The sequence below is a fragment of the Oryx dammah genome, unplaced genomic scaffold, assembly GCF_014754425.2.
Source record: "Oryx dammah isolate SB20612 unplaced genomic scaffold, SCBI_Odam_1.1 HiC_scaffold_29, whole genome shotgun sequence".
NCBI lineage: Eukaryota > Metazoa > Chordata > Mammalia > Artiodactyla > Bovidae > Oryx > Oryx dammah.
Window position 1 is genome coordinate 74,808,746 of NW_024070213.1, and position 25,569 is coordinate 74,834,314.

The 25,569-nt window shown below is 39.2% G+C and overlaps 1 protein-coding gene across 1 annotated transcript in view; it reads right to left on the reverse strand.

The window, feature by feature from the left end:
- Positions 1–22,955, reverse strand: part of PTPRR (protein tyrosine phosphatase receptor type R) — a 273,565-nt gene extending 250,610 nt beyond the window's left edge. The window contains exon 1 of the mRNA XM_040233466.1: positions 22,647–22,955. Coding sequence (XP_040089400.1) covers positions 22,647–22,704 — 58 coding nt within the window. The 5' untranslated portion in view covers positions 22,705–22,955. The remainder of the gene's footprint in view (positions 1–22,646) is intronic.
- Positions 22,956–25,569: the final 2,614 nt, after the last annotated feature.

The following is a 25,569-nucleotide window of genomic DNA, read 5'->3' on the forward strand; positions in this document are numbered from 1 at the left end:
TGAGACAGGGAAATGTGATTCTATAGTGCCTAAAATATATAGAAATGGAAACATCTAGAAAGAAATTACATTTATATGGAACCCAGGAGAAAGTGCTGGACTAAAGATAAATACTGAAAAACCATAAGCATACTCAAGGAAAAGTGAGTGCCAGAATGATGAGACTACCTTGTGGAATGAGAAGAACTATGAGTCTACAGCAAAGATTCAGAAGAAGCCACATTAAAGGAATATTTGGCGGGAGAAGAAGAAAAATTAGAGATTGTGGAAGTATGGAAGTCATGGAAAGAGTGTACCAAGGTCTGTGATTGGCAGCGTCCAGTGTCACTCACAGTCTGAGAGTTGAAACAACTCTGAACACTTGCATAGGATTTACTGACCTAAACTTCATCAATGGACAGCTGACCCTGGATATTCAGAGCACCAGACTCAACATGGAAAAGCTCTGGGTATAGCATTAGAAATACAAACCATCCTCCACTGTTGAGTCTTTGAAAAATAATAAAGTAATCTTTAAGGACTTAAAAGGTTAAGGAAGATTCTGAGCCTGGATAAGATGGAGCAAACACACTCTTTCTTGTTAACTATAATAAACAGAGCTATAAAATCTAAACAAAATGCATAAAACAGCTTTCTGAGGACTCTGGGAAGTAAACGGTAGCAGAGCGATTAGGGATGAAAAACAGAATTCAAAATTCATCTCTCCCTGCCTCCAGTATTCTCTAGCCAACCCACAGTGTACACCAGAGTATAGACAAGGATAGCTCCAGGAGAAAATACAACACCATAATTTGTGAGACGCAGTCGAAGCAGTGCTTAGAGGAAAGCTTACAGCATAAATGTTTGTATTAGAAAAGAAGAGAGGTCTCCAATTAATAATCGAAGCCTCTACTTTAGGAAACCAGAAAAAAAAAAGAGCAAAATAAATGTAAAGTATGCAAAGGAAAAGAAATTAAGAAGTTAAAATGAGAAATAATGATACTGAAAATAGGAAACAATATAAAGAAAATCAATGAAACGAAAGTTTATTCTTTGAAAACATCAATAAATTGATAAAACTCTAGCAAGACTGACAGATAGAGAAGATATAGATTGCCAACACCAGATGAAAGAAAGAATATCACTACATACCCAGTAGACATGAAAAGGATAATGAGAAAATAAATGTGTACAACTCTTTGCATCTATATTTAACAAGTTAGATGAAATAACCAATTCAAACCCTAGAAAATAATGAAACTCACACAAGAAATATGTTACCTAAATTGTCCTAAAATTATAAAAGAAATTGAATTCCTGTTTTTTTCTTATGAAAAAGAAATCTTCAAGATCAAATGGTTTCACTGGCAAATTGAAACACTTAAAGAAAAAATTAACTTCATTTATATATAACCTCTCCCAGAAAAGAGAAGAAAAAGGGACACTCCTCAAAGCACCTTATGAGGCCAAAATTACTCTGATAACAAAACCAGAAAAAGGCCCTACTAAAAAAGAAAACTAAAGACCAAATATTGCTCATGAATATATATGTAAAAATCCTCAACATATTAGCAAATTGAATGCAGAAATACAAAAGATAATACATAACCAAGTAAGGCTTATCCTGGGAATGTAAGGCTGCTTTAATATTTAAAAAGCAATCAACCTAATCCATCATATTGACAGTCTAATGAAGGAAAACCATATTATCATACCAACTGATGCAGAAAGAGCATTTGACAAAATTCATATCAACTTGCAGTGAAAAAAAATAAGCAAACCAGAAATAGAAGGGAACTTCTTCAAACTTGGAAAAGACACCTTCACAAAAACTCACAGCTAACAATAGGTTTACCTTCCCTCTCTTAAGAATAGAGAATAAGACAATGACACTCATCACTTCTATACAACACTATACTGAATGAAAGTACTATTTATTGCCAGTAAACAAAGAAAAGAAGTAAAAGGCACACACAGTGGAGAAGAAAAAATAAAATTGTTCTATTTGTGGAAAGGATGATTGTCTATCTATAAAATCCTAAGGAACTCATCAAAATTTTGATACCACAGGTGAGTTTAGCAAGTGAATAGACTGTAATATTAACCTATGAAATCAATGGCATTTCTATAAGCTAGCAATGTACAACTAAAAACTGAATTTTAAAAAATATTTACAAGAGTTACAGAAAATAAAATACTTAGGTATAACTCTAACAAAATATGTACAGGAGGTATATAGTGAAAACTACAAACCGCTGAGAAAGTAAAACAAAAAGAACTGAATAGACATACTGTGTTTATGAATTGGAAGGCTTTATATAATGAAGATTTAATTATCCCCAACGACAATAAAAATTTAAGCAAAACTCTACACATATAATAGGTTGATTCTAAAGTAGAACAAGCAATTTTAAATGAAGAATAAAGGTGACAGAATACTACTGTCCAATTCTAGGACTTAGGATAAAGCTACAGTAATCAATATAATGGAGCATTAGCAAAGAAAGAGGTAGATAAATCAGTGAGACAAAACAGAGTTCAAAAACAGATTGATGCATGGCAAAACCCACCACAATAGTGTAAAGTAATTAGTCTCCAATTAAAATTAATTAATTAAAACAGATCCAGAGAAAACGTCACCACTTGATTTTTTTATAAATATGTAAAAACAATAAGGGATAGTTTTTTTCCAAAATCATATTGGAATAATCGGACATTCATTTGTAACAAAATGAGTCTCTATACAAACTTCATAGAAATGAACTTAATAAAGATCACAGATCCAAATATAACGTACAACTATTAAACTTCTAGAAGAAAATACAGGAGAAAATCTTTATAACTAGGGTTAGGCAGAAAATTCTTAGAGATGTCACCAAAATCACAATCCATAAGAGAAAAAGAATTGATCAATTGGACTGGATTGAAACAGAAAAATTTTTGCTCTGTTTAAGACACAGTTAAGAGAATGAAGCAGCAAGCTAAAGAGTGGCAAAAAATAATTGCAAATCATATATCCAACAAGGGACTTGTAATAAGAAAAAATAAAGAACTCAAGAAATTTAACAGTAGGAAAACAAACCAATTTAAAACTAGGCTAAAGATTTGAACAGACACAAAGTCAAAGATACATGAATGGCAAAGAGGTACATGAATATTACCCCAGTAATGAAATGCATATTAAAACAGTGATATGATAACACTACATATCTCTTAGAATTGCTAAAATGAAAAATACTAACAACACTCAGATAGTATACAAACTTTTGCAGCAACTCTATGCATAATTGCATATGAGTGAAATATAAAGTGGAATCAACTCAAATGTCCTTCGATTGATGAATGGAAAGCAAACTGATACATCTATACAATGGAACATTGCTCATCAATTAAAAAAAAATAAATTATTGATCTGCAAAACAATTTGGATTGCTCTTAAAGGTATTAGGCTGAGGAAAGGAAGACAATTACAGAAAGTCCATTTATAGAACATTCTTGAAAAGCAAAAACTAATACTGAAAAGAAAAAACTAGATCAATGATTATTACGTTATCAGTTGAGAAGCAGGGGGAGTAGAATGAAGGAGTTCTTTGGAGTGACTGAACTTTTCTGTATACAATATGATTACATGAATCTGTAGATAAGTTAAAATTCATTGTACTCTACTCCAAATAAAGGCAATAGATTATGCTATATTATGCTTTGTAAGCTACCTTTTTCACTCAATACTGTATCAAAACATCTTTTCTCATCACTAAATGTTTATCTATCTCATTAACAATGATTGATAATGTACAGAAAGTAATTTCAGAGTCGGGGGGGAGAAAGCTAGATGTAATTGGATTGAGAATCAATTGGGAGATAAATGAGAAATAACATGTATAACGACTCTTGCAACAAACTTCAGTGTGATAAGAGAGTTCCGTTCAGTTCAGTCGCTCAGTTGTGTCCGACTCTTTGCGACCCCATGAATCGCAGCATGCCAGGCCTCCCTGTCTATCACTATCTCCCGGAGTTCACTCAGATTCACGTCCATCGAGTCAGCAATGCCATCCAGCCATCTCATTCTGGGTTGTCCCCTTCTCCTCCTGCCCTCAATCCCTCCCAGCATCAGAGTCTTTTCCAATGAGTCAACTCTTTGTATGAGGTGGCCAAAGTACTGGAGTTTCACCTTTAGCATCATTCCTTCCAAAGAAATCCCAGGATTGATCTCCTTCAGAATGGACTGGTTGGATCTCCTTGCAGTCCAAGGGACTCTCAAGAGTCTTCTCCAACACCACAATTCAAAAGCATCAATTGTTCAGCACTCAGCCTTCTTCACAGTCCAACTCTCACATCCATACATGACCACAAGAAAAACCATAGCCTTGACTAGACGCACCTTAGTCGGCAAAGTAATGTCTCTGCTTTTGAATATGCTATCTAGGTTGATCATAGCTTTCCTTCCAAGGAGTAAGCGTCTTTTAATTTCATGGCTGCAGTCACCATCTGCAGTGATTTTGGAGCCCCCAAAAATAAAGTCTGACACTGTTTCCACTGTTTCCCCATCTATTTGCCGTGAAGTGATGGTACCAGATGCCATGATCTTCGTTTTCTGAATGTTGAGCTTTAAGCCAACTTTTTCACTCTCCTCTTTCACTTTCATCAAGAGGCTTTTTAGTTCCTCTTCACTTTCTGCCATAAGGGTGGTGTCATCTGCATATCTGAGGTGATTGATATTTCTCCCAGCAATCTTGATTCCAGCTTGTACTTCTTCCAGCCCAGCGTTTCTCATGATGTACTCTGCATAGAAGTTAAATAAGCAGGGTGACCATATACAGCCTTGACATACTCCTTTTCCTATTTGGAACTAGTCTGTTGTTCCATGTCCAGTTCTAAGTGTTACTTCCTGACCTGCATACAGATTTCTCAAGAGGCAGGTCAGGTGGTCTTGTATTCCCATCTCTCTCAGAATTTTCCACAGTTTATTGTGATTCACACAGTCAAAGGCTTTGGCATAGTCAATAAAGCAGAAATAGATGTTTTTCTGGAACTCTCTTGCTTTTTCGATGATCCAGCAGATGTTGGCAATTTGATCTCTGGTTCCTCTGCCTTTTCTAAAACCAGCTTGAACATCTGGAAGTTCACAGTTCACATATTGCTGAAGCCTGGCTTGGAGAATTTTGAGCATTACTTTGCTAGCATGTGAGATGAGTGCAATTGTGCGGTAGTTTGAGCCTTCTTTGGCATTGCCTTTCTTTGGAATTGGAATGAAAACTGACCTTTTCCAGTCCTGTGGCCACTGCTGAGATAAGAGAGTAGCAGTGTATTAACAGAAAGGAAAAGTAGGGTTGAGGGATTTTCTTTTTCACTATAGGAGAGGTCTGAATACATTTAATCCTTAAAGGGAAAGAGCTAGTTTGGAAAGAGTGGTTGGAAATATCACTAAAAGAAAAACAGATGGAATAATCAGTAGACTGAGCCTCCCCAGCAGACTGGAGGAGTTGGGATCCAGAGTACCGTCAGGGGGATGAGCCTTGGATTGGAGGGAGGTATTTTTTCCATTATAATTTGGGGATTCAGGAGAGGCAGGAAGATGAAGGATGTTAATGGATTTGGCAGTGGAAAATGAGCAAGTTTTCTTCTGACAGTTTCTATTTTCTCCATGAAGGAGATGAAGCTATCTCATAAGAGAGAGAGGATGAGAGAGCGAAGATTGGAGATTCCAGGAGAATTGAGAAGGACTGAAAAACCTTCTTGTAAGGAATGAAAAAGAAAGTAGATATAAGATGAGTAGTAGGATTCCTCATCTTCACTGAGAGCTCAGTGACAACTTTTTCTATTTCTAAGGGACAGAGCTCCCTGACAGAATAGTGACTAGCTTGTCGAAGATACTTAACTGCATTTAAAATAAAAATACGTTTATCATAGGAACGGCATTTACAGGACAATAACCAGTTTTGATGGTCATAAAATTCCACAATTGAAATTTCATTCTGGATATGACCCTGATAATCTCTGAAGAGATCCATAACAAAGGAAAGAGAAAATATGTAAAATCACAAAGTGATTTTCTGATGATGTACATTATGATTCATTATTTCAAATTCAACTTGAGTAACTCTGGATGCATAAGGTAGAATGGCCTCACATACACCCCCCAGAATAAACCCTATGGATGGCAGCTGTTTAAATCAGTGTCAGTAACTTGGGCAAAGAACAAAGGATGAAACAGTGGTCACCAAAGAGACCTAAAAAAGTGAACAATCAAAAAAGGGCAACTTTGTTTTCTGATCATTTTGTAAAAGGACAATCATTGTTTTTCAAGGATTGCCAGCACTTTCTTCTTAGAAAGCAGATGCAAATGGATAACATCAAGGAAGTCCCTTGGGAATTTCTACATGAGATATGACAAGGTTCTCATTTGATTTGTAAATGCCTCTCAGGAAAAGTTAAAAATAGATAAGTACCAGTAAAAGTTTACTTAGAAAATGCCAAGTAATAGAAGTGAGAAAGGAAAGAAACATGCTTTTAAAAACAAGCAATGGTTTAAGAGAGAAGAGAAGCAGACTGTATCTTTAACACCCACCACACCCTGTCTATCAGAACTTGAGTTACAGGTCCTCAACCTCTCTGAGCCTCAGTTTCAATCCCTGGGTCGGGAAGATCTCCTGGAGAAGGAAATGGCAATCCACTCCAGGACTATTGCCTGGAAAATCCCATGGACAGAGGAGCCTGGTAGGCTACAGTCCATGGGGTCGCAAAGAGTCGGACACGACTGAGCAACTTCACTATATTCACTATAACCTCTCTGAGTCTCAGTTTTCTCATCAGAAAATGAAGGTGGTTCTTGTATTACAGGTCTACAACCAGATTAGAAATGTACTTTACAAGAGAGCACAGTACATTCTTTAAGTTCAGTTCAGTTCAGTCGCTCAGTTGTGTCCGACTCTTTGCAACCCCATGAATCGCAGCATGCCAAGCCTCCCTGTCCATCACCAACTCCCGGAGTTCACTTAGACTCGCGTTCATCGAGTCAGTGATGTCATCCAGCCATCTCATCCTCGGTCGTCCCCTTCTTCTCCTGCCTCCAATACTTCCCAGCATCAAAGTCTTTTCCAATGAGTCAACTCTTCGCATGAGGTGGCCAAAGTACTGGAGTTTCACCTTTAGCATCATTCCTTCCAAAGAAATCCCAGGGCTGATCTCCTTCAGAATGGACTGGTTGGATCTCCTTGCCGTCCAAGGGACTCTCAAGAGTCTTCTCCAACACCACAGCTCAAAAGCATCAATTCTTCGGTGCTCAGCCTTCTCCACAGTCCAACTCTCACATCCATACATAACTACTGGAAAAACCATAGCCTTGACTAGACGGACCTTAGTTGGCAAAGTAATGTCTCTGCTTTAAAGTGAGCCTCAATTCAGTTGGATTTCCAATGGCGCTGATTTTTCTCTATAAGGAGGATTTTCAGAAGTGCTATCCTTGGATGGAAGGAGTCTAACATTAAAACAATGGCAACCCACTCCAGTATTCTTGCCTGGAGAATTCCATGGATGGAGGAGCCTGGTGGGCTATAGTCCATGGGGTCGCAAAGAGTCGGACACGACTGAGCGACTTCACTTCACTTCACTTCCAGTTGTTCTGTAATACTACTTACTACTGTTAACGCTAACCCATGAAGTCACCACGGCACTAATCTCCAGTTAGAAGCACCCACAGTACCAACACTGAATCTTCCTGGTGAACAAATACAGCCTTCCCAAGATGCGGCAACTGAGGTGTATTAGGATAACCTTCCAGGTATAACAGACACTCACTCGTACTAATCTTATTAGCAAGGTACACTAGTGTTTTGAAAATTCCATTATGGCTCTGTCTATATATATTAACATAAAGCTAATTTTGCAAAATTCAGTTTGTCTTAATTATGTTCTTACAACATGTTTTATGTTATGTATGCATATATTTATATGTGCACACACTTGTTTTGTATCCTGATACCAAATAATCTGATAAAAAAAGTTCATCTTCAGACCAGTAAATGCATCATAAAAAGTAAAATAATGTGTGCGTGTGTCCTTAGTTACTTAGTCGTGTCTGACTCTTTGCAGCCCCATGGAAGAGCCCTCTACACTCCTCTGTCCATTGGATTTCCCAGGCAAGAATATTAGAGTGAATTGCCATTTCCTTTTGCAGGCAATTTTCCTGATTCAGGGATGGAGACTCGTGTATACCGAGTTTCCTGCATTGCAGGCATATTCTTTACCCACTGAGCCATTGTTTCTAAAAGATCACAATTATAAAAATTTTAATTGAATTATATACATAAAAATTTTAAGCAATCATGGGCCCTCCCATGATTACCATGATTTACCAAAAGTCCCTCCCTTTCAGTAAAGGAGCTTGTTACCAAAAGAACACTCCCTTCCAGAAATGTTTTTTCCTAAAATCTAGTCTATGCCCTAGTCTTTAAGATATAAAAACATAATTCCATGAGGAAACTCTATGTCTTCTCCTAACATTATTTAAATGCTTCAAGTGTTTGACCAGTGATATGTCTAGTATATCAATAATAAAAAATAAAAAAAAAAACACCACAGTAACTAGTCTTATTTTTATAGAACTGCTTCTATTTTTTTCTATGTAGGAAAGGGCCTGAATCTTACAACAATAAGGAAAGATTTTTATTAAGGCATCTTGTCAACTCTTCCTGCATGTTCTTTGATATAAACCCTCCTTCATATTTCCTCAAATATCCTGTTAGAACTAAAATGGTTCCTACTCCCACTTAGAGCCCACTGTAACTACTCTGGGAGTCCCTCCATTCTTCCTATTTAACTCTTCCATCCAAAGTTGAGCTGCACAACAGAAAACTATCTGGAAGCCACAGAAATAGACAGTCATTTCAGCAAATATCCACTGTGTGCCACGTGCCGGTGGTAAAATTATAATGAAAGGATTTCATGTTTCCTGGGTTTTGCCAAGCTTTAGTAGCCATATGTTTCATCTGATAAATCAGTATTACAGAGTGAAATTTAATACAATTCGGGCAGCACCCTTGGGGCAGTGTGACTAGACAGAAGTCATAAAGAAGTGAGCTTAAGACCATGACCTCAGACTCTGCTGGAGGAAGTGAGATTTATATTGGCTCAACAGAAGCAGACAGATGCTCCCCAGTTCCTGAAGAACTGAGTTGAAAGATGCTTGGAGGAGAGGTTGACAAGAGTGAAAGCTACTATCTCTTCAACTCTACACAGCAGTTAAGAGAAGATCTTCATCAAGATATGCCCTCTTGGGAAATGCAGAAGTGGGGAAAAATGATCATACAGCTAGAAAGCTAAGTAACACTAGCCTCTGCAGAAATCATAGAAATTGAGTTCCATATGCATTTATAGAGCGATAAAGCTTGAAATATACTTGTAAAATGTAATTTTTATGCTTCATTGTTATGCAAGCATTTAAAATATTGGTATTTATAAATATAGAGATTATCAACTATTATCATCTTTTTTATAGTAGAATTCTCCAAATGACTTGAAAGCTGTACTTCAATTGCAAGAAAAAGAAAAATATCTGTTTTAAGAATAATTCTCATAGTAGATTAGGAATTATATTTAAAAATAGCAAAATGAATATTAGAATAGATAAAACATTACAATATTTTCATAGTAATGACACTGTGCTGTGCTGTGCTCAGTCGCTCAGTCGTGTCCAACTCTTTATGACCCTGTTGACTATAGCCCACCAGGCTCCACTGTCCATGGGATTCTCCAGGCAAGAATACTAGAGTGGCTTGCCATGCCCTCCTTCAGGAGATCTTCCTGACTCAGGAATCAAACCTGTGTCTCTTAAGTCTCCTGCTTTGGCAGGCAGGTTCTTTACCACTAGCTATACCTGGGAAGCCCCAGTAATGATACTACAGAGAGTAAGAAAGGAGGTCCATGGTGGCCACTTGAAGAAATCTTGTCCTGGTCTCCTCTGCCTGTATTTAGGGATTTGAGGAGCACAGGGCACTTGGTAGGTCCTTCAGGTCAACACCTCTACTCCATCCTGTCCTGGTCCCTTCATCCATCACTTGAAATTAACACCACTGGTCAAAGGTACTGCTTTCTCAGCAGACACTGCTTTTATTTTCACTGTTCTTTGAAAAAAATGAACATTTGCTAGGGAAAGACCATACAATTAACAGCTATTTTTATCAGGAGTAGATCACTGTGTCACATCTTTCCTAAAATAGCACTAGTGGAGGAGAGACCTCTCTTGAAATGGGAAGTAAGAAGAACACACTTTCATTGGGGTGGAGAGGAAGGAGAAGGCAAGTGGTTGAGATTCAGCCTGAGCACAGAGCTCCAGAGAGTGAGCTTCAAGATGTCAAGGGCAGGGTGGGGGGAATGGAAGGGGCTGCCAGCAGCGGGGGCTGATGCCTTAGGCTGAAACATGGGAGACCCAAAGCACTTTTGCTTCAGGCTCAGGGCAGGACTGGTTTGGAGGCACAGACTCTGTACCCATGGTGAATTTATGGTCGACTCAGCAGAACTTAACGCTAGGGGAGGTGGGTTGCTTGATCCACAGAATGCACATATGGCAACTCTGATTTCATGAAGCCCACTCCCTCCCCTCCCACATACACACCTCAAAGGTATATGAGCAAGGCTCTCACAGTGGAGTATGCAAACCATGCAATTCACAGAGTTTGCAAGGTGTTCGTGGACATGCAGAAGGTTCAACATTAGAAGTGGGATATTTTGGCTCCTGTTGGATGTTGTGAATTCAGGTAGTTTGTAGAGTGAGACAGCAGGAGGGGTGATACTACAAACTCTACCCCAAACCTAAGACTGAAGGTCTTTACCAGAAGGGAGGTTGCCCATAATTGCAGCACCTCTGGTGGCTATGGAGTTATTTTTCTCTTATGTTCTCCAGTTTGGAAAACAGCATTCATTGCTTCCAACACTAGCTTACTAGTCATGAGCAATTTTTAATTCATAAGGCAAACGTTTACTAGTATTTTCTTTTTAATAGAGGTACAAAAATTAGATTTTCATGGCAGGGACTCTTCACAAAAGAAGGCTTCAGAGTGAATTTCTTTTTAATGGGTGATAGTCAAGAAGGCAATGGCCCCCCACTCCAGTGCTCTTGCCTGGAAAATCCCATGTATGGAGGAGCCTGGTAGGCTGCAGTCCATGGGGTCACTAAGAGTTGGACACGACTAAGCAACTTCACTTTCACTTTTCACTTTCATGCATTGGAGAAGGAAATGGCAACCCACTCCAGGGTTCTTGCCTGGAGAATCCCAGGGACGGGGGAGCCTGGTGGGCTGCCGTCTATGGGGTCGCACAGAGTCAAACATGACTGAAGCAACTTAGCAGCAGCAGCAGCAATGTGCACACTTTTTCCTTTTCAAGTATGGAACCTGAAATATAGGACCAATGAAAGTTTTCACATGCTAATATGATAATTCTCACAACTATTGCCATTGAATATATGCATGTTTGTTCCAGCCCCATGCTGTGGGCCTTATGAATTAGCTCCTTAAATCCTTAAACCACCCTATGAGGTAGTTACCATGGTATTAGCCTTTTATTCTGATAAGAAAAGGGAAGCACAGGGAATTTAAACAGTAAATAGCAGAGATGGGATTCAAGCCTAGGAAGTCAGATTCTAGAGCTTAATTTTTCTATTTTTACTCTGCTACATGAATTAGAGTATATTTTTGCTGTTTCTGTAGTACAAGCATATCATTTCAAACAAACTTTCTATCCTAAAGGGTGAGATGATTATACTATAGGAAGCATTTGGGATAGAGATTAGTATGTCATAGGGATTAAATAGACCTAGTGGCTCAGACAGTAGAGAATCTGCCTGCAACTCAGGAGACCTGGTTTCAACAGAACGGAATGGCTACCCACTCCAATATTCTTGCCTGGAGAATTCCACAGGCAAAGGAGCCTGCTGGGCTGCAGTCCATGAGGCCACACAGAGTTGGATATGACTGAGCAACTAACTTTCACACTTAGCACATCACAGGAATTTAGGAAATAGTTATTTGTATTTTCCTTCTTTTCTTATAATGAAATCTATTTGTCTCTTCCCTATAAATCCATGTTTATCTAGAGAGGAGACCCTTTTATTATATTTTCATAGCTTCAGTTAATGTTCAGATTTAGGAATTACAAACAACCTGATAAATGTTATAATCCAAGCTCTCTAAGAATCAGCCACTCCCATTTTGAGGAAATAAGTCACTCAGAAAAGACCAGTGGACACCGGATGGGGAATCTTGATGCTCTGGAGATACAGAGGGACCCAGGAATGCCAAGAACCCTGCCCAACTGGACCAGACCTGTGAGAACCTGTGAGAATTCCCCTAGGGAGCTTCTTAACTGCCATGGAATGTTCAGAGGCACTGAAACAGCCAACCCACCACGAACATAACTTTGCATATTGGAGGTTAGCACCATGAAAAAGCTTCCATAGTTGAATTCTGATTTTTCTGATGGGTTGCAGCTCTCCCAGGGAGCCAGACTGGAGCTATACATGGTAGGTCACCCGAGATAAAATCAGCAGGATAGAATCCTTAGATCAAGTGGGGCTGGGTAGCAAGGTCTGGGTGTTAGGGAGTGACGAGTTGTCCCTTGAATAGACGAAGACTGTGCTTGACCATCCCCAATAAAATGTCTTCCCGTCTCCATGTCCCTCCTTGCTTTCTCTTTAACTTCTGCAGTGCCCACAGAACCATGGGCAGCCTTCCATGTGGACCTGGAGCTCAGTGATCTAGAAGTTCCATAGGCTACAGATAGCAAGCAGGAGAGTGTCAGTCAGTCAGTAGAGGAGAAGTCTTAAGAGAGCAGCAGTCCTAAAAGAGGTTCTTAGAGCTATGACTTGCAGCCTTGGTCACACGGCTGAACTTCTCATTCTGCATCTGTGCCAGTGAGACTAGTTAGGGAGGCAGCTCCTAGGACAAGTCTGGGCTATCTGCTAAGCAACACAGTGAAATAAGAACTAGATATGTCAAACCTATGGTGTTTAGAAAAAGGTGAAAAGGTTATCTATTTTCAATTACCATGAGGTAAGCCCAAGAAAAAATTGCATTTTACTAATATATTCACTTAAATAAGGATTTGCTGAACACATGATAGATAGATAATACATTTAGATGCTTATAGGTAAGGCATTAGGAGAGAGACTTAGGGGAGGGGTGAATTTAGAGGAGGAGAAGTATGTTAAACTATTTTATTGAGGGGTTTGGTATGGGGTGTTGAAGAGGGACTAGGAGAATGAGATCTGACATCTTGGGCCTGGCCAAGCTCTCTTCAGCCTCTCAGTGGCCAGAAGAAATAGGTGGATGCTTTGAAGCTTCAAAATCCATCACAAACCTGCCCATTAGTAAGGCTCAGACCAAAGAGAGAGAGGAATTATGCAGATAAGATCCAACTGAAAAAGAGATTGGAATCCAGAATCTCTCTTGCGCATGTAGGCTTCTCTAGCATTGGCTCAAATACAAAAAGAATGAGAAATTGCTCCAAGATACTGGTTGATCATTTAGCATCTGACCTCTCCCAGCCCTAGTCAAATAATACCTAACACTTACATGGCACTTACTAAGACAGCACAGTCTATTTTACATTACATTATCCTATTTAACACACAACAACAACTCTATAATATATGGTCTCCATTTTTAAAAGAAGAAATTGAGATGTGGAAAGATCAAGCAATTTACTCCAAGTTATAGAGAGATAGTAGGGATTCCCTCATAGCTCAGTTGGTAAAGAATCTGCCTATAATGCAGGAGACCCAGGTTCAAATCCTGGGTCAGGAAGATCCTCCCTGGAGAAGGAAATGACAATCCACTTCAGTATTTTTGCCTGGGAAATCTCATGGACAGAGCCTTGGGAACTGTAGTTCATGAAGTTGCAAGAGTTGCACACAACTTAGGGACTAAGCCACCAGAGAGACAGTAAGTGACCATGCCTGGATTTGAAACTGATCACCATATACATGCTCTTAGCTGCTACAATACTCTGCTAAGCATTATCTAAAAATATGGCATTTTCTCCTTTATTTCAATTTTCTCTTTACTTTTCTGCTTAAGCTATTTCATTTTCTTCCACGGAGAATAAAAATACTGTCTTGAATCAACAAGAGACCAAGAAAGTGAATTACTTTAAAATCACAATCTATCAATTTCTATATATAGATTGATGGCCTTGTGGACTAACTCATCATGATATAATGTTTGGCATAGTTTGTATTGAGCCTCTTCCTCAGGTAAGTGAAAGTATTCCAGTACTGGGAGCTGACTTTATGTAGTTATGCGCATCGCCTCATTTCCCCTCCAGTCTCCGTCAGGAATTGAATCACTACTGTAGTGAAATAGCAGAAGAGTTTTACTCTGTACATGTTGCTGTATAGGCCAGTAAATCACTGTGAGATACTCTTACTCTGTGCTCATTCACTGCTCTTTTTCAAAGAAACAGTAATTTAGGCTGTCTTAAGCTCTTCTGCACATTTAAGTCAGTAAATGGACATTGCTTCACGTCCGAACTAAGACAGAAAATAGTTCAAGCTCCTACTGAACTTAGCATCTACTTCAGTGTAATTAGACATATTGATCTAGACTGCTGTTTCAGGTAAACAGTTTTGTTTTACTGTGGTTGAAATTTTCATGGATATCAACATCTTAATAAAATAAAATCAAATAAGGTTTGATTATGAGAAAAGTCTAGATTGTCATTATAAGTAGAAAATTATCTAAATGGAAAGTGCTACTATTCACAACATAAATTTGCTAATTGTCATTCTGTGGCAAATATCTCAATAGTAGACACTTACAGCTACATTATTTGGTGAGCAGGAATTAGGAAACCTGATCTTAAAATAATATTTTACCATTAAAATGTTTCAAGCTATTAAAATCCTTCGTGTTGAGAAATATCAAAGCTACTCTAAGTGTGTCAGCATTTGTAAGTGCTTTGAAGATGAAGAATGCATTTATGGCCAAGTAGGATCTTTAGAGGGAAAAATGGCTTTCTCTACCTTTTGAACTAGACTTTACAAACAGCTTTTAAGAGATTTAACAATATACTTACCATGAAACATAACATCCATATTATCACTAATAATAATGGCAATAAATGAGTTTTTGATGTGTGACCCCATCATCTCAGAAGAAGTGACATTTTTATTATTCATCAACCACTCTCCATTCTTCAAGTAAAAGCATAGCTCCCATAAAGGTTTAATAAAGACTTTATCTATACATAAAAAAGAGAAAAATTGTATAAAACCATCCAATACTCAGAAATTTTCTGTGATGGTTTGGATTTTGGTAGGGGGAGCAAAGGAAGGTTAGATTATTTTTTATTTCTGCTTATTGAACCCACTGCCTCAAGCTCTCACCTGATTTTAAATGTGTAGGTGGTTCATGTTTGTTATTTCAGATAGCTGATCAGTAATCAGAATTAATTAGGGGTTCCGGGTCCATTCTTTAATGCACAGCTATCATGTTATGTATCTTGTCTAATTCTTTTATCTCTTTAAAATAAACACATTCATCTCACTCCCATCCTAAAGTAGTACTAGAAAATCATATAGGAATGTCTGTCCATCTAGGAGGAGTTCAACACACAACACCACTAGAATAAGCATCATGCTTACAGAACACAAACTTATCTTAAACAGAATATGTTTAAATGAAAGCTATTCTGTCCCATTTCCACTGCTTTGTAACCAGTAAACATACATTCGATTGAAAGGGCAGTAGTAAAGTCAATTCTACTCTTTATGATCATGAAAGTGAGATATAATCTCTTTGTAAATATAAATTAATCAAAATTTATTTTGCCAAATACATCCTGAATATATTTATTGAGTGCAACATTTATTGATGGTATACTGGATAACAAGCATAGTTCTATTAATATATTATTAGTATACAGAGATAAAAGCTACAATTCTCTTATTGTCTTCAAAAAAAAAAAAAACAAACAAACTCAGGTTAAGAGCATTAATAGTGAAACACACAGGGCCTCAAAGGAAAACCTAGGAAAGCTACTTGGATGAGATGGGTTCTCAAAGTAGGCAATGCTCAACTACGATTTAAAGTTGGAGAAAAATTATCTAGAAAATGAAGCAGAGTTGGATACTTAAAATAAATAGAACAGTATGTGAAAAGGATGAGAAGCATGGCAAACCAGTGAAATTTGCTTTTAGTATGATAACAGTGGGCAAAACAGAACATGATGATAGGAAATAAGGATGGAGTTGGGAAATACCTGATAGTAAAAGACTTCCCCATGCTAATGAGTTTGAGTTTACCCTAAGAGAAAAGGAAATGGCTGTATTAGAGAATACAAAGTGAGAATGTGATCGAGTATGCTTTTCCCCGGTTGTACTAGGCTTGGGTGACTGTGGGGGACTCTCATATTATTCACAATGATAGGATATATAGAAATAAAAGAAGTTGTTATGGGAAGTGCTGAGCATTAACAGGCAGATTCCTGATACTTGTGGGATCTCCAATGACTCCTAGATAATTGTAGTGATAGGACTGGAGAGCAGGAGAAATATCTGAGATAGAAATATGGATTTCAACTTTGCTATGTAGGCCTGAATATAAACATCCACAGAGAAAGTATACAGGGATAAGAGAGAAAAAAAGACCTAGGACACATAAATTCTACAGAGCACTAACCTATTAAAGAATGCTCAAAGACCTAAAAGTGCAACTGAGAAATGACTAGTTAGATAAGAGAGAAGCTATTGAGGAAACCAGTGGCTATCCATGGGAATCAATGAGAAGAATTTTCAAAATTAGATTTAATCTAATCTCAATATTCATTGATAAGGAAAAGATAAATTACCACCTTAACTATGTGGAACCATAATTAGAGTTGGGGAATTTGCTGTATGACTCAGGGAACTCAAACTGGGGCTCTGTAACAACCTAGAGGGGTGGGATAGGGAAGATGGGAAGGAGGGAGGGGACATATGTTTATCTATGATTTACTCATGTTGATGTTTGGCTGAAACCAACACAATCCTGTAAAACAATCATACTTCAATCAAAAAATAAATAAATTTAAAATAAAGAAAAAAAGATTAGAGTTGGTAGAAAAGTAGATGAGAAACAGAGAAGAAGTCTGAACGATAGACAATACATTCATCATTATCTGAGTTGTGGATAATACAATCCAGAATTTTTACAAGGTGCTAGTCAGGGTGTCATTTCCAATAGAATAAGCAGTCTCCATGGTTCTAGGAATGTGTGGTCTCAAATATGCATACATCTATCTTCTTAAGTGCTAAAGATGCAAACATTATCATAGTCATTCCCATAGGTATAAAGCACTTTACAAAGAATTAAAAATATAGCCAACCAACAAGAAATTTGGGCTCTTACAGCATCTGGCAATCAGTTGGAAGGACTTTGCCACTGAGTTCATCGATAGTTAAAGCCCATCCCCAGTTGCTCTTCATTTCCCAAAGTAGCAAAGTCTGCTTGAGATTGTATGTCCCCTGGGTATGTGAGACTTCTGGGGAGCAACATAATTTTGGGGTAAATGAGCTCTGCTGAAATCCATTTTGGAAGTGGCTAAGTTGACTAGGTGCCTTGCATGAGTGCCAAGAAGAAATTAAATGCAAAAAGAGGAGACTAGAAATATTACTGTGTTGTTTTTATTTATTCAATGTATTTATCTAATCTTTAGTAGCTTTTATGCCAGGCACTGCTCCTCTCCCAGTGCTAGGATGGGCAGGATCTGCTATAAAAATAGCAGTAAACAAAATAGACAAATACCTGATAGCACTTATGAAAAGTGAAAGTAGCTCAGTTGTGTCCACTCTTTGTGACCCCATAGACTACACAGTCCATGAATTCTCCAGGCCAGATTACTGGAGTGGGTAGCCTTTCCTTTCTCCAGGGGACCTTCCAACCCAGGGATCAAACCCAGGTCTCCCACATTGCAGGCAGATTCTTCACCAGCTGAGTCACAAGATAAGCCCAGGAATACTAGAGTGGGTAGCCTATCCATTCTCCAGCAGACCTTCCTGACCCAGGAATTGAACCTGAGTCTCCTGCATTGCAGGCAGATTCTTTACCAACTGAACTATCAGGGGTTATATGTGGAATCTAAAATAAGACACAAATGAACATATCTAGGAAACAGAAACAGACATAGAGAACAAATCTGTGGTTGCCAAGGGGGAGAGAATGCGGGGGAGAGGACTAAGAGCTTGGAATTAGCAGATGCAAACTAGTATGTATAGAATGGAGAAACAACAAGGTCCTACTATATAGCACAGGGAACTATAACTACATATATTGAATATCCTGTGATAAACCAGAATGGAAAAGAATATGAAAAAGAGTATCTATATGAGTTACTGAGTAACTTTGCTATACAGCAGAAATTAACACACCATTGTAAATCACCCATATTTCAATAAAATTAATAATAAAAATAAATCAAGGAAGGTTATTGGAAGATTTGAGGGGTGATGAAATATTAATTAGGATAGTCAATGAGGGCTTCACTGAGAAAGTAATCTTTGAACAAAGACTGAAAATTGAGGGATTGAGCCATGGAAATATGGAGAAAGGATAGTTCAGGCAAAGAAATAAAACCTTTTGGGAGGATGGGCAAGCACTTGGTCTCTTCCTGGAATAGGGAGGAGACCACTATAGCTGGAGAGAGACAAAAAAGAGGAAAGCAGAGAGATATCAGAGAGGTAATATGGGAGAGAATAGAGCAGACCCCTGGCCAGTGTTAAGAACTATGTTGAGTGAAAAACTGATTCTGGAACTCTAAGAGACTCTTCATTCAGAAAAGATATCTTAAAATATCATTTTCCTATCTGTCTACCCTTTCTTTTTAAAAAATATTTAATTTATTTTTTTGGCTGCATTGGGTCTTAGCTGCAGTACAGGGGCTCTAGAGCACACAGGCTTCAGTAATTGCGGTGCATGGCTTAGTTGCTGCATGGCATGTGGAATCTCAGCTTCCCAACCAGGGACTGAATCCATGTTCACTGTATTGCATGGCAGATTCTTAACCACTGGACCACCAGGGAAGTTCCTACCCTTTCTTTTGAGTATGGTGTTTCTGCCAATGACTTCCCTGATCCTCTTGGTTCCATCACAGGAACTCTTGCTTCTCAAAGACTAGAAGACTAGGCACTTCTCTGAGAATGAAGAAGCATCATCAGAATATACATTGAAAGTCGTCTCTGTGTCATTCAGAAAACCAGGTAGTAAGAACCATACAGAAATTTGAAAGAACCATTTCCAGAGCTCGAAGAGAGAGTAATGCATGGAAATCAACTTGTGTTTTTTTAGCAAGACATTCACTAGGAAAAAGAAAGCTTTCCCATGAGAATCTTCAAGATACCCCAAGACATTTACTCCTTTGTAACTAAAATATTATCAATAAATATAATCTTCCATAGTTCTTTGGGCAAAGAAAGAGAAGAAACACTGAAGGAAATAAGCTACCTGTGCCTCTTCCACGTAATTATTTTACCACCCGAATCATTGAGTACCTTGTAGTTGCCTTCCTGGATATTCCTAAAGTGGTCTTTTCTAGTGAAGTTGATATGTTATGTTGCTTCACAGAGGTGTAAGGAATGAGGACAATTAGAGAAAAAGAATCTGGCACCACTATCTCAATGGTAGCCTCCCAAAGAGTGTAGAATTTTATATAGAGTGCAATCACAGGCCTGGAAACATGGGGTTTTTACCCTGACTATACTGCTAACTGGCACTTTAAAGGAATAATATCTACTAGTTACTGAATCATAGTTTTCTCACCTGTATAGTAAGCAGCTGGGTGAACAATAACTATCACTTTTTCTGTTAAGAAGGTCTACAAAAATCAGCTGCCATGGATAGAGTTGAGTCCAGGTTCTCTGATAAACTCCATGCTCAGTAATTCATTACAGTTATCTTCTCTAGAGGTGTGAATTACACAGCATTGTACCCCTCTTCCTCTTTTGCTCCCATAGACATTGCAAACAGATCGCAATACTTTTCCCTGTTAAGTCATCAGAACTCAGGGTTGGTCAGAATTTTTTTTTTTTTTTTTTTTGCATAGTGACTCAGGCGATCATGACCAAATAGTTGGAGAGGGTACTCAAGGTGAAAACAGTTTGCTACTTTACCATTAGGGGAATGACTATAGAAGTTAACAGTTTTTAGTATAGCTACGAAGAGCACTCACATCCTGGCAGCCAATTTCTCCCATCCTGAAAGAGGTTTAAACTATCATTAGTTCTGCCAGGTTAAAATAGTGGCTGGTACCCTGGGCACAACCAAACAGATGAATTAGCTTTTCAGCCAAAGAGGCTTGACTACACAGAATTCATTCTCCTTCTTTATAAAACCCACTTTCCCCCTGAGAGGAGACCTTTCTGTAAGAGAAGCCAAATGAGACATTCAACAAGTAGAGACTATCACTGACTTCTTGATCTTTGTCCTTCCACTCACTCACCTTTTTATTACCCAAATCTACAGGAGCTGAGATCAAGAAAGCTGATTCGTCTCAGTTCTAATGAAAAGTCCTAATAATGTTATTTAGATAACTGTGATGAATTTTAATCTGATGACAGCTTGTGACCCACAAATTGCTGTTTAAATTAAAATGCATTCAAAATGAAACTGGCAAGACAACCACAATATTAAACTTGCAATCTGCTGTGGAAAAAACACCTATCAAAAGCACTACATTAAAAATATGAATGTAATTAATTTCTATATGGCATCTTGCAACTGAAATATGGAGATAGCCTTCAATGCCTTGTGACTAAATTCAATTGATTAATCATCTTCCTTTTTTTTTTCCCTCAAATTAAGAAGTCAAAGTAGAGTTGGATTGGTTTGTCTTGGTAATACACCCTTTGGCAGAGCTCCAGGTATAATCCAGGGCTACAGACTTCTAGGTTTCTCTTTTGATGAACAAAAGTCCTCTATTTCCTCATCCCAAATGTTCATCTACAACAAATTTATAAATGTTTTCCACCTGCTTAGTTTTAAGGTTATTTATAGCTTTTAAGTTATAATTACTCAAGATACATAAAATGTTATCTTTAGAAATGTTATATATTAGTTTAAAAAATAACAACACTAATATTTTTCATAGATCAGTTCAAATCATTCCTAAATTTGATAGGAGCTGAGGATATTTTTGGTAATAGCTATTTGTCTCAGGGCTATAATTAAACAATAATGTAAACAAAATTCAACCCAATGTATATGTTTTCATCTCATATTTTGACATTAAAGAATTGTATGCAGTAATAAAAGGATTTACTACAACTGTTTGCAAATAATTTAATGACCATGTCATAGCTACATCCTAGTTTTCAAAGTGCTAAAGAACTACTGAAAATTCCACAATATAACATCATAATTATAACAATTAACATGGGTACTTAATTATAGCCTGAATGTTCCTATACATTACTTGTTCAAGAGATTCACAATACATGAAAATAGCATTAGCTAGAAATAAGGAAGTACCATCTTTCACTCTCACAATTGCCTACACAGAAAAGGACTCACCCACACTCTTTTTAAAAGATACTCCAAAATTGCAATTTTATATCCATTACCTTTATGCACTATCTCTCGACTGTAGTATATACTCAATAAAATATTGCTTGGAAAAATGAATGAATACGTGTGATTGGATGACAGGCAAACTCGGGGAAAATACCTGGTCTTTGATTGCTACAGGGATACTGCACCGACAACTGCTGTCGCAGTAGGGCTCCCAAAATCTCTCTACCATATTTTATTTTGGTTCATGTGTGTGTAAAAATGATAAAGGATTCAGTCCAGCAAGTCCCTGCATCAAATCGAGGCTGCATGTATCCAAAAAGCAGGGTCTATAGCGACATTTTATGTACAATTCCCCAGGTACTTCCTAAGGTTTGCTTCCAAACGAAACCTGATACTGGTTCTGATATCAACTATATTTATATCCGGGAACCAGTCTCACTGTCATTCCTTTCTATACCTCATCAAACCTGTCCCAGGGACAGTGCCTACCCTGCGGTTGTCAGCTTTGAAACTGTGATTGGTTTTCTGTCTGGTGCCCTCTGAACCTGACCATGATGCTGAAAGAGACAAGAGAGTCCTATTTTAAAGCTTTCGTCCGTCTTATTGGTTTAGAAAATTCGACTGACAAGAGCTGGGGCCAAAGGAGCCTGGAGTGGCATCGTTAATGGGAACCGTGTATTTCGATCTTTGGGGCAGAGATGTGGTCCATCAGGTTACAGCCAATGGATCCCTGTGAGCTCTCGCTAAACCGAGAGACCTTACGGAAGTAGCCGCTGCAGTAGAAAATGTTACATCCAGTAGGGAGTCTTGTCAGCCTCCTGAAAAACGGGCAGTCAAGTGCGGAGCTTAGAAACAAAATCTGGGAGTCTAGATGGAGGGGAGGGGTGGAGGAAGCAAACCTGTATTCGCATTGAAAATGTTCATACGAGGTCAGGAAAAATCAAGGGCTGATTTTAGCTTAAGTTTTCGGCCTCAGTCTTCCAACAGGTGCAGGACTCCCTCGCCCCTACCGTGTCAGCACTGTCCTGCTTTGCCTTTCTAAGGGTTTCCTCGCGAAGCCAGCTTTCCCTAGAGTCCTGGAGCATGTGCAGTCTCCCAGCGCATCCACAGCTCTGCCGGGCAACCCCTTACCTGCAGCGTGAAGACTAAGAAGCAGGCACAGCACAGGGAAGCCGACCGCTCTCCGCATAGTGCTTTGCCTTGAGTGGCGGAGGAGCAACTCCGCCACGACCCCACTTCAGGCAAAGTGGTGTTGGAAAGAGCCCCCGCCGAGAGTCCTCTGGTCTCCGGGAGGCATTCGCAGGTCCTGCGCTGGGGCTGGCAGAGCGGTGTGTGGCGCGAACAGAAGCAAGCACCAGCTTCTCCACCTTAAGAGAGGAGGGGAGGAAGAGGAGTGGGAGGCGGCGGCAAGCCGGGCGGCGCTGGGCGGAGGCCGAGATCGCGAGGAGCCGCTACAGCTCGGCCTTCTGGAAGCTCCGCAGCCGCAGGGGGGCGGCGGGGGGAGGAGGTGGGGGGAGCCAGCCCTGGAGCCCGGGGCCAGAGCTGTACGAGCAGCAGCCCCACCGCGCCGCGGCGACTGAGCATGCCCGGTGCTGGCCCTCGCGCCGCACGCACAGAGTTTCAAAGTAGAATTCCACTCCTCCGGGTCTTAGCGGCTGCTGCGTGTGGGGGAAGCATGTTGAGGCTGTCATCAGGGATCCAGTATCTGTCCAAAACCTGGGAGTGGGACCAGATGAGGGCCCGACTTGAGGAACCAGAGGAGACGGCCTAAAAATGTGTCAGCCCCCAACTCACCCTGTCCCTTCCCCAAATCTTGGTTTACACGTGGACATAGCTCATAGATGGGAGCTGACGTTCTCTGGGCCTCCGAGTGCCAACCTCTCCAGGCTGCCCATGGGAACAGAGTATAGGTGTTGCCAGGGGGAGAGGTCATGAGGCAGCCTGCTGAGTATAAGCATTGAACACACATCCTGGGGGTGCCTTCTTTCTAACACGATCCCCCTCTCCCGTGTCTTCAGCGGGGTCCCTGTTTTTCAAGCTCAAAGCCTATGACCACCGTAGTGACCTAAGTTAGGCCATACTTAGAGACTAGTAGGATATATCCAAGTAACAGAAGAGAGGAAGACATCTTTTTGTATTTTGGAGATATTATCCTTTGTCTCCACTTTACTAAGGTAAAATGTAATGGAATCACCCCTGTAACTAGGCTCCTCCTGTCCAAGTCTGAGTCCCTAGGAAGGCTGTAGCAGTCTGTCTAATATAGGTGTTGATCCCCCTCATTGGGGACACTGAGTGTGGAAATCCTTCTATTAGTCCAGGGGCTCATTACGCCTGGTCATGAAGTCCCTTGGCCAGATTTCTCTCCCTTAATTAACACAGGAGCTCTGCCTTTTCTACCTCTGTGTCTTGGGATACTGTGGCCCTTCCCGGATTACTCCCACTTGCTTCACTACCACACTCAAGCTTGCAAAGGTCTAACCTTGATCTCATTTTTCCAGAAAGCCCTGGGCTAACTCCAGATTACAGTATTTCTCTTCCACATGTGAATGTATATACAACCTTTGCTTAGCAACATCACATATTTTTCTTTTATATTCATTCATCTGTGGTTCATCTTACAACATAGCTGAGGGGCCTTAAGAACGTCTGCATCTTTGTATCACTGAAATTGAATAAAGTCATTCTGGGTAAATAAGATGTATGAATAAGTGCTTGTTGAATTGAACTGCATATCTCTTTAATGCTTTCTTCCTCCATCCTCTGTGAACTGGGACAGCTAATGGGAAACATGCTACCCACAAGAGTTTCAATTAAAGAGGATGTCACAGGATCTGAGCCTGGGCAGTATCATTTCCTTTATAATTTATTTCATCTCTAGCACTGAGAGACAAGGCCAGGAACTGCACTCCACTAGTTGCAAAAAGGTGGAGAATGAAATGTATTTTTGATAACTTGTCAGGACTTCTGTGCTGAAAATCGAGCTCTGTGCAGCTTTACTCTCCCCACTCCACCCCTTCCCCACATGGGTGTGTTACGTACCATTTCTGTGGCATAACCATTTCACCCCACACCTCCCTAGGCTACAACCTCTTTCCTTACTCCGGATTCACTTTTCCCCAGCCTCCTTTCCCATAGCATATATCGGTTTCTAACACACCAAAAGAATTACTAATGGCATCTCTCATTCATTATCTCTTTCCTTAACCCCACCCCCTTCCCACAATGGAATCCAACCTCTACAATGGCAGTTATCTTTGACAATTGTATTCACTGATGTATGCCAACTGACTCTAACAGTGCCTCACACAAAATAAATGATCAAAAATAAATTAATTAAAAGCAACTAGTTGATAAAATTCAATAGTGACAGTTATCCCAACTCTTTGGAATTCTTACTAGATATTTGAGATAACTTATTTATCTATGTTTAAAAATCAGAGGAGTAACTCTTCTCATCTAACATCAGGTCCTAGAATTGCTGAAGGGTTGAGAGTCAGGAGGAGTAATTGCAGCCCAAGTACAATGGGTGTACTTCTATTATTCCTAATAAAAAAAAATTACCAAACTCCATAGATCTCCAAGAAGAAAATGCACAATCGGTAAGGAAGCAATATTACTGTAATGCCCCAAACCCCTTGCTTTCCCACAGATAATTTCAACATTTATTTGGGGGATATTTAGAGTTTCAAATAATATAATTTGCTGTGACTTTGCCAACAAGCATTCAGCTAGCTATTTATTTTGCCCAGGGGTGGAGGTAGCTGAATTATTAAACTGTGCGTGAAAATTCTCTTCACAGCAAAATTTCCAGTTTCTAATTCAAGATATACCACTAGAATAGTTCAGTACAGTAAAAATAATCTCAAGTGAGATATAATTTTGGTGACTGGACAGTAATTATTAATTCACTTGAAAAAGATAAAGGAGAAAAAATTTCATATTCCTTGGTGAGTTGACCTAATACACTTTCAAGAGATTGATCCCGTGACATGTGAAGTCAGAGTATAATAAGTAAAGCAGCCGATCAATGAACCAACCCCTTAATTCTTTGAGA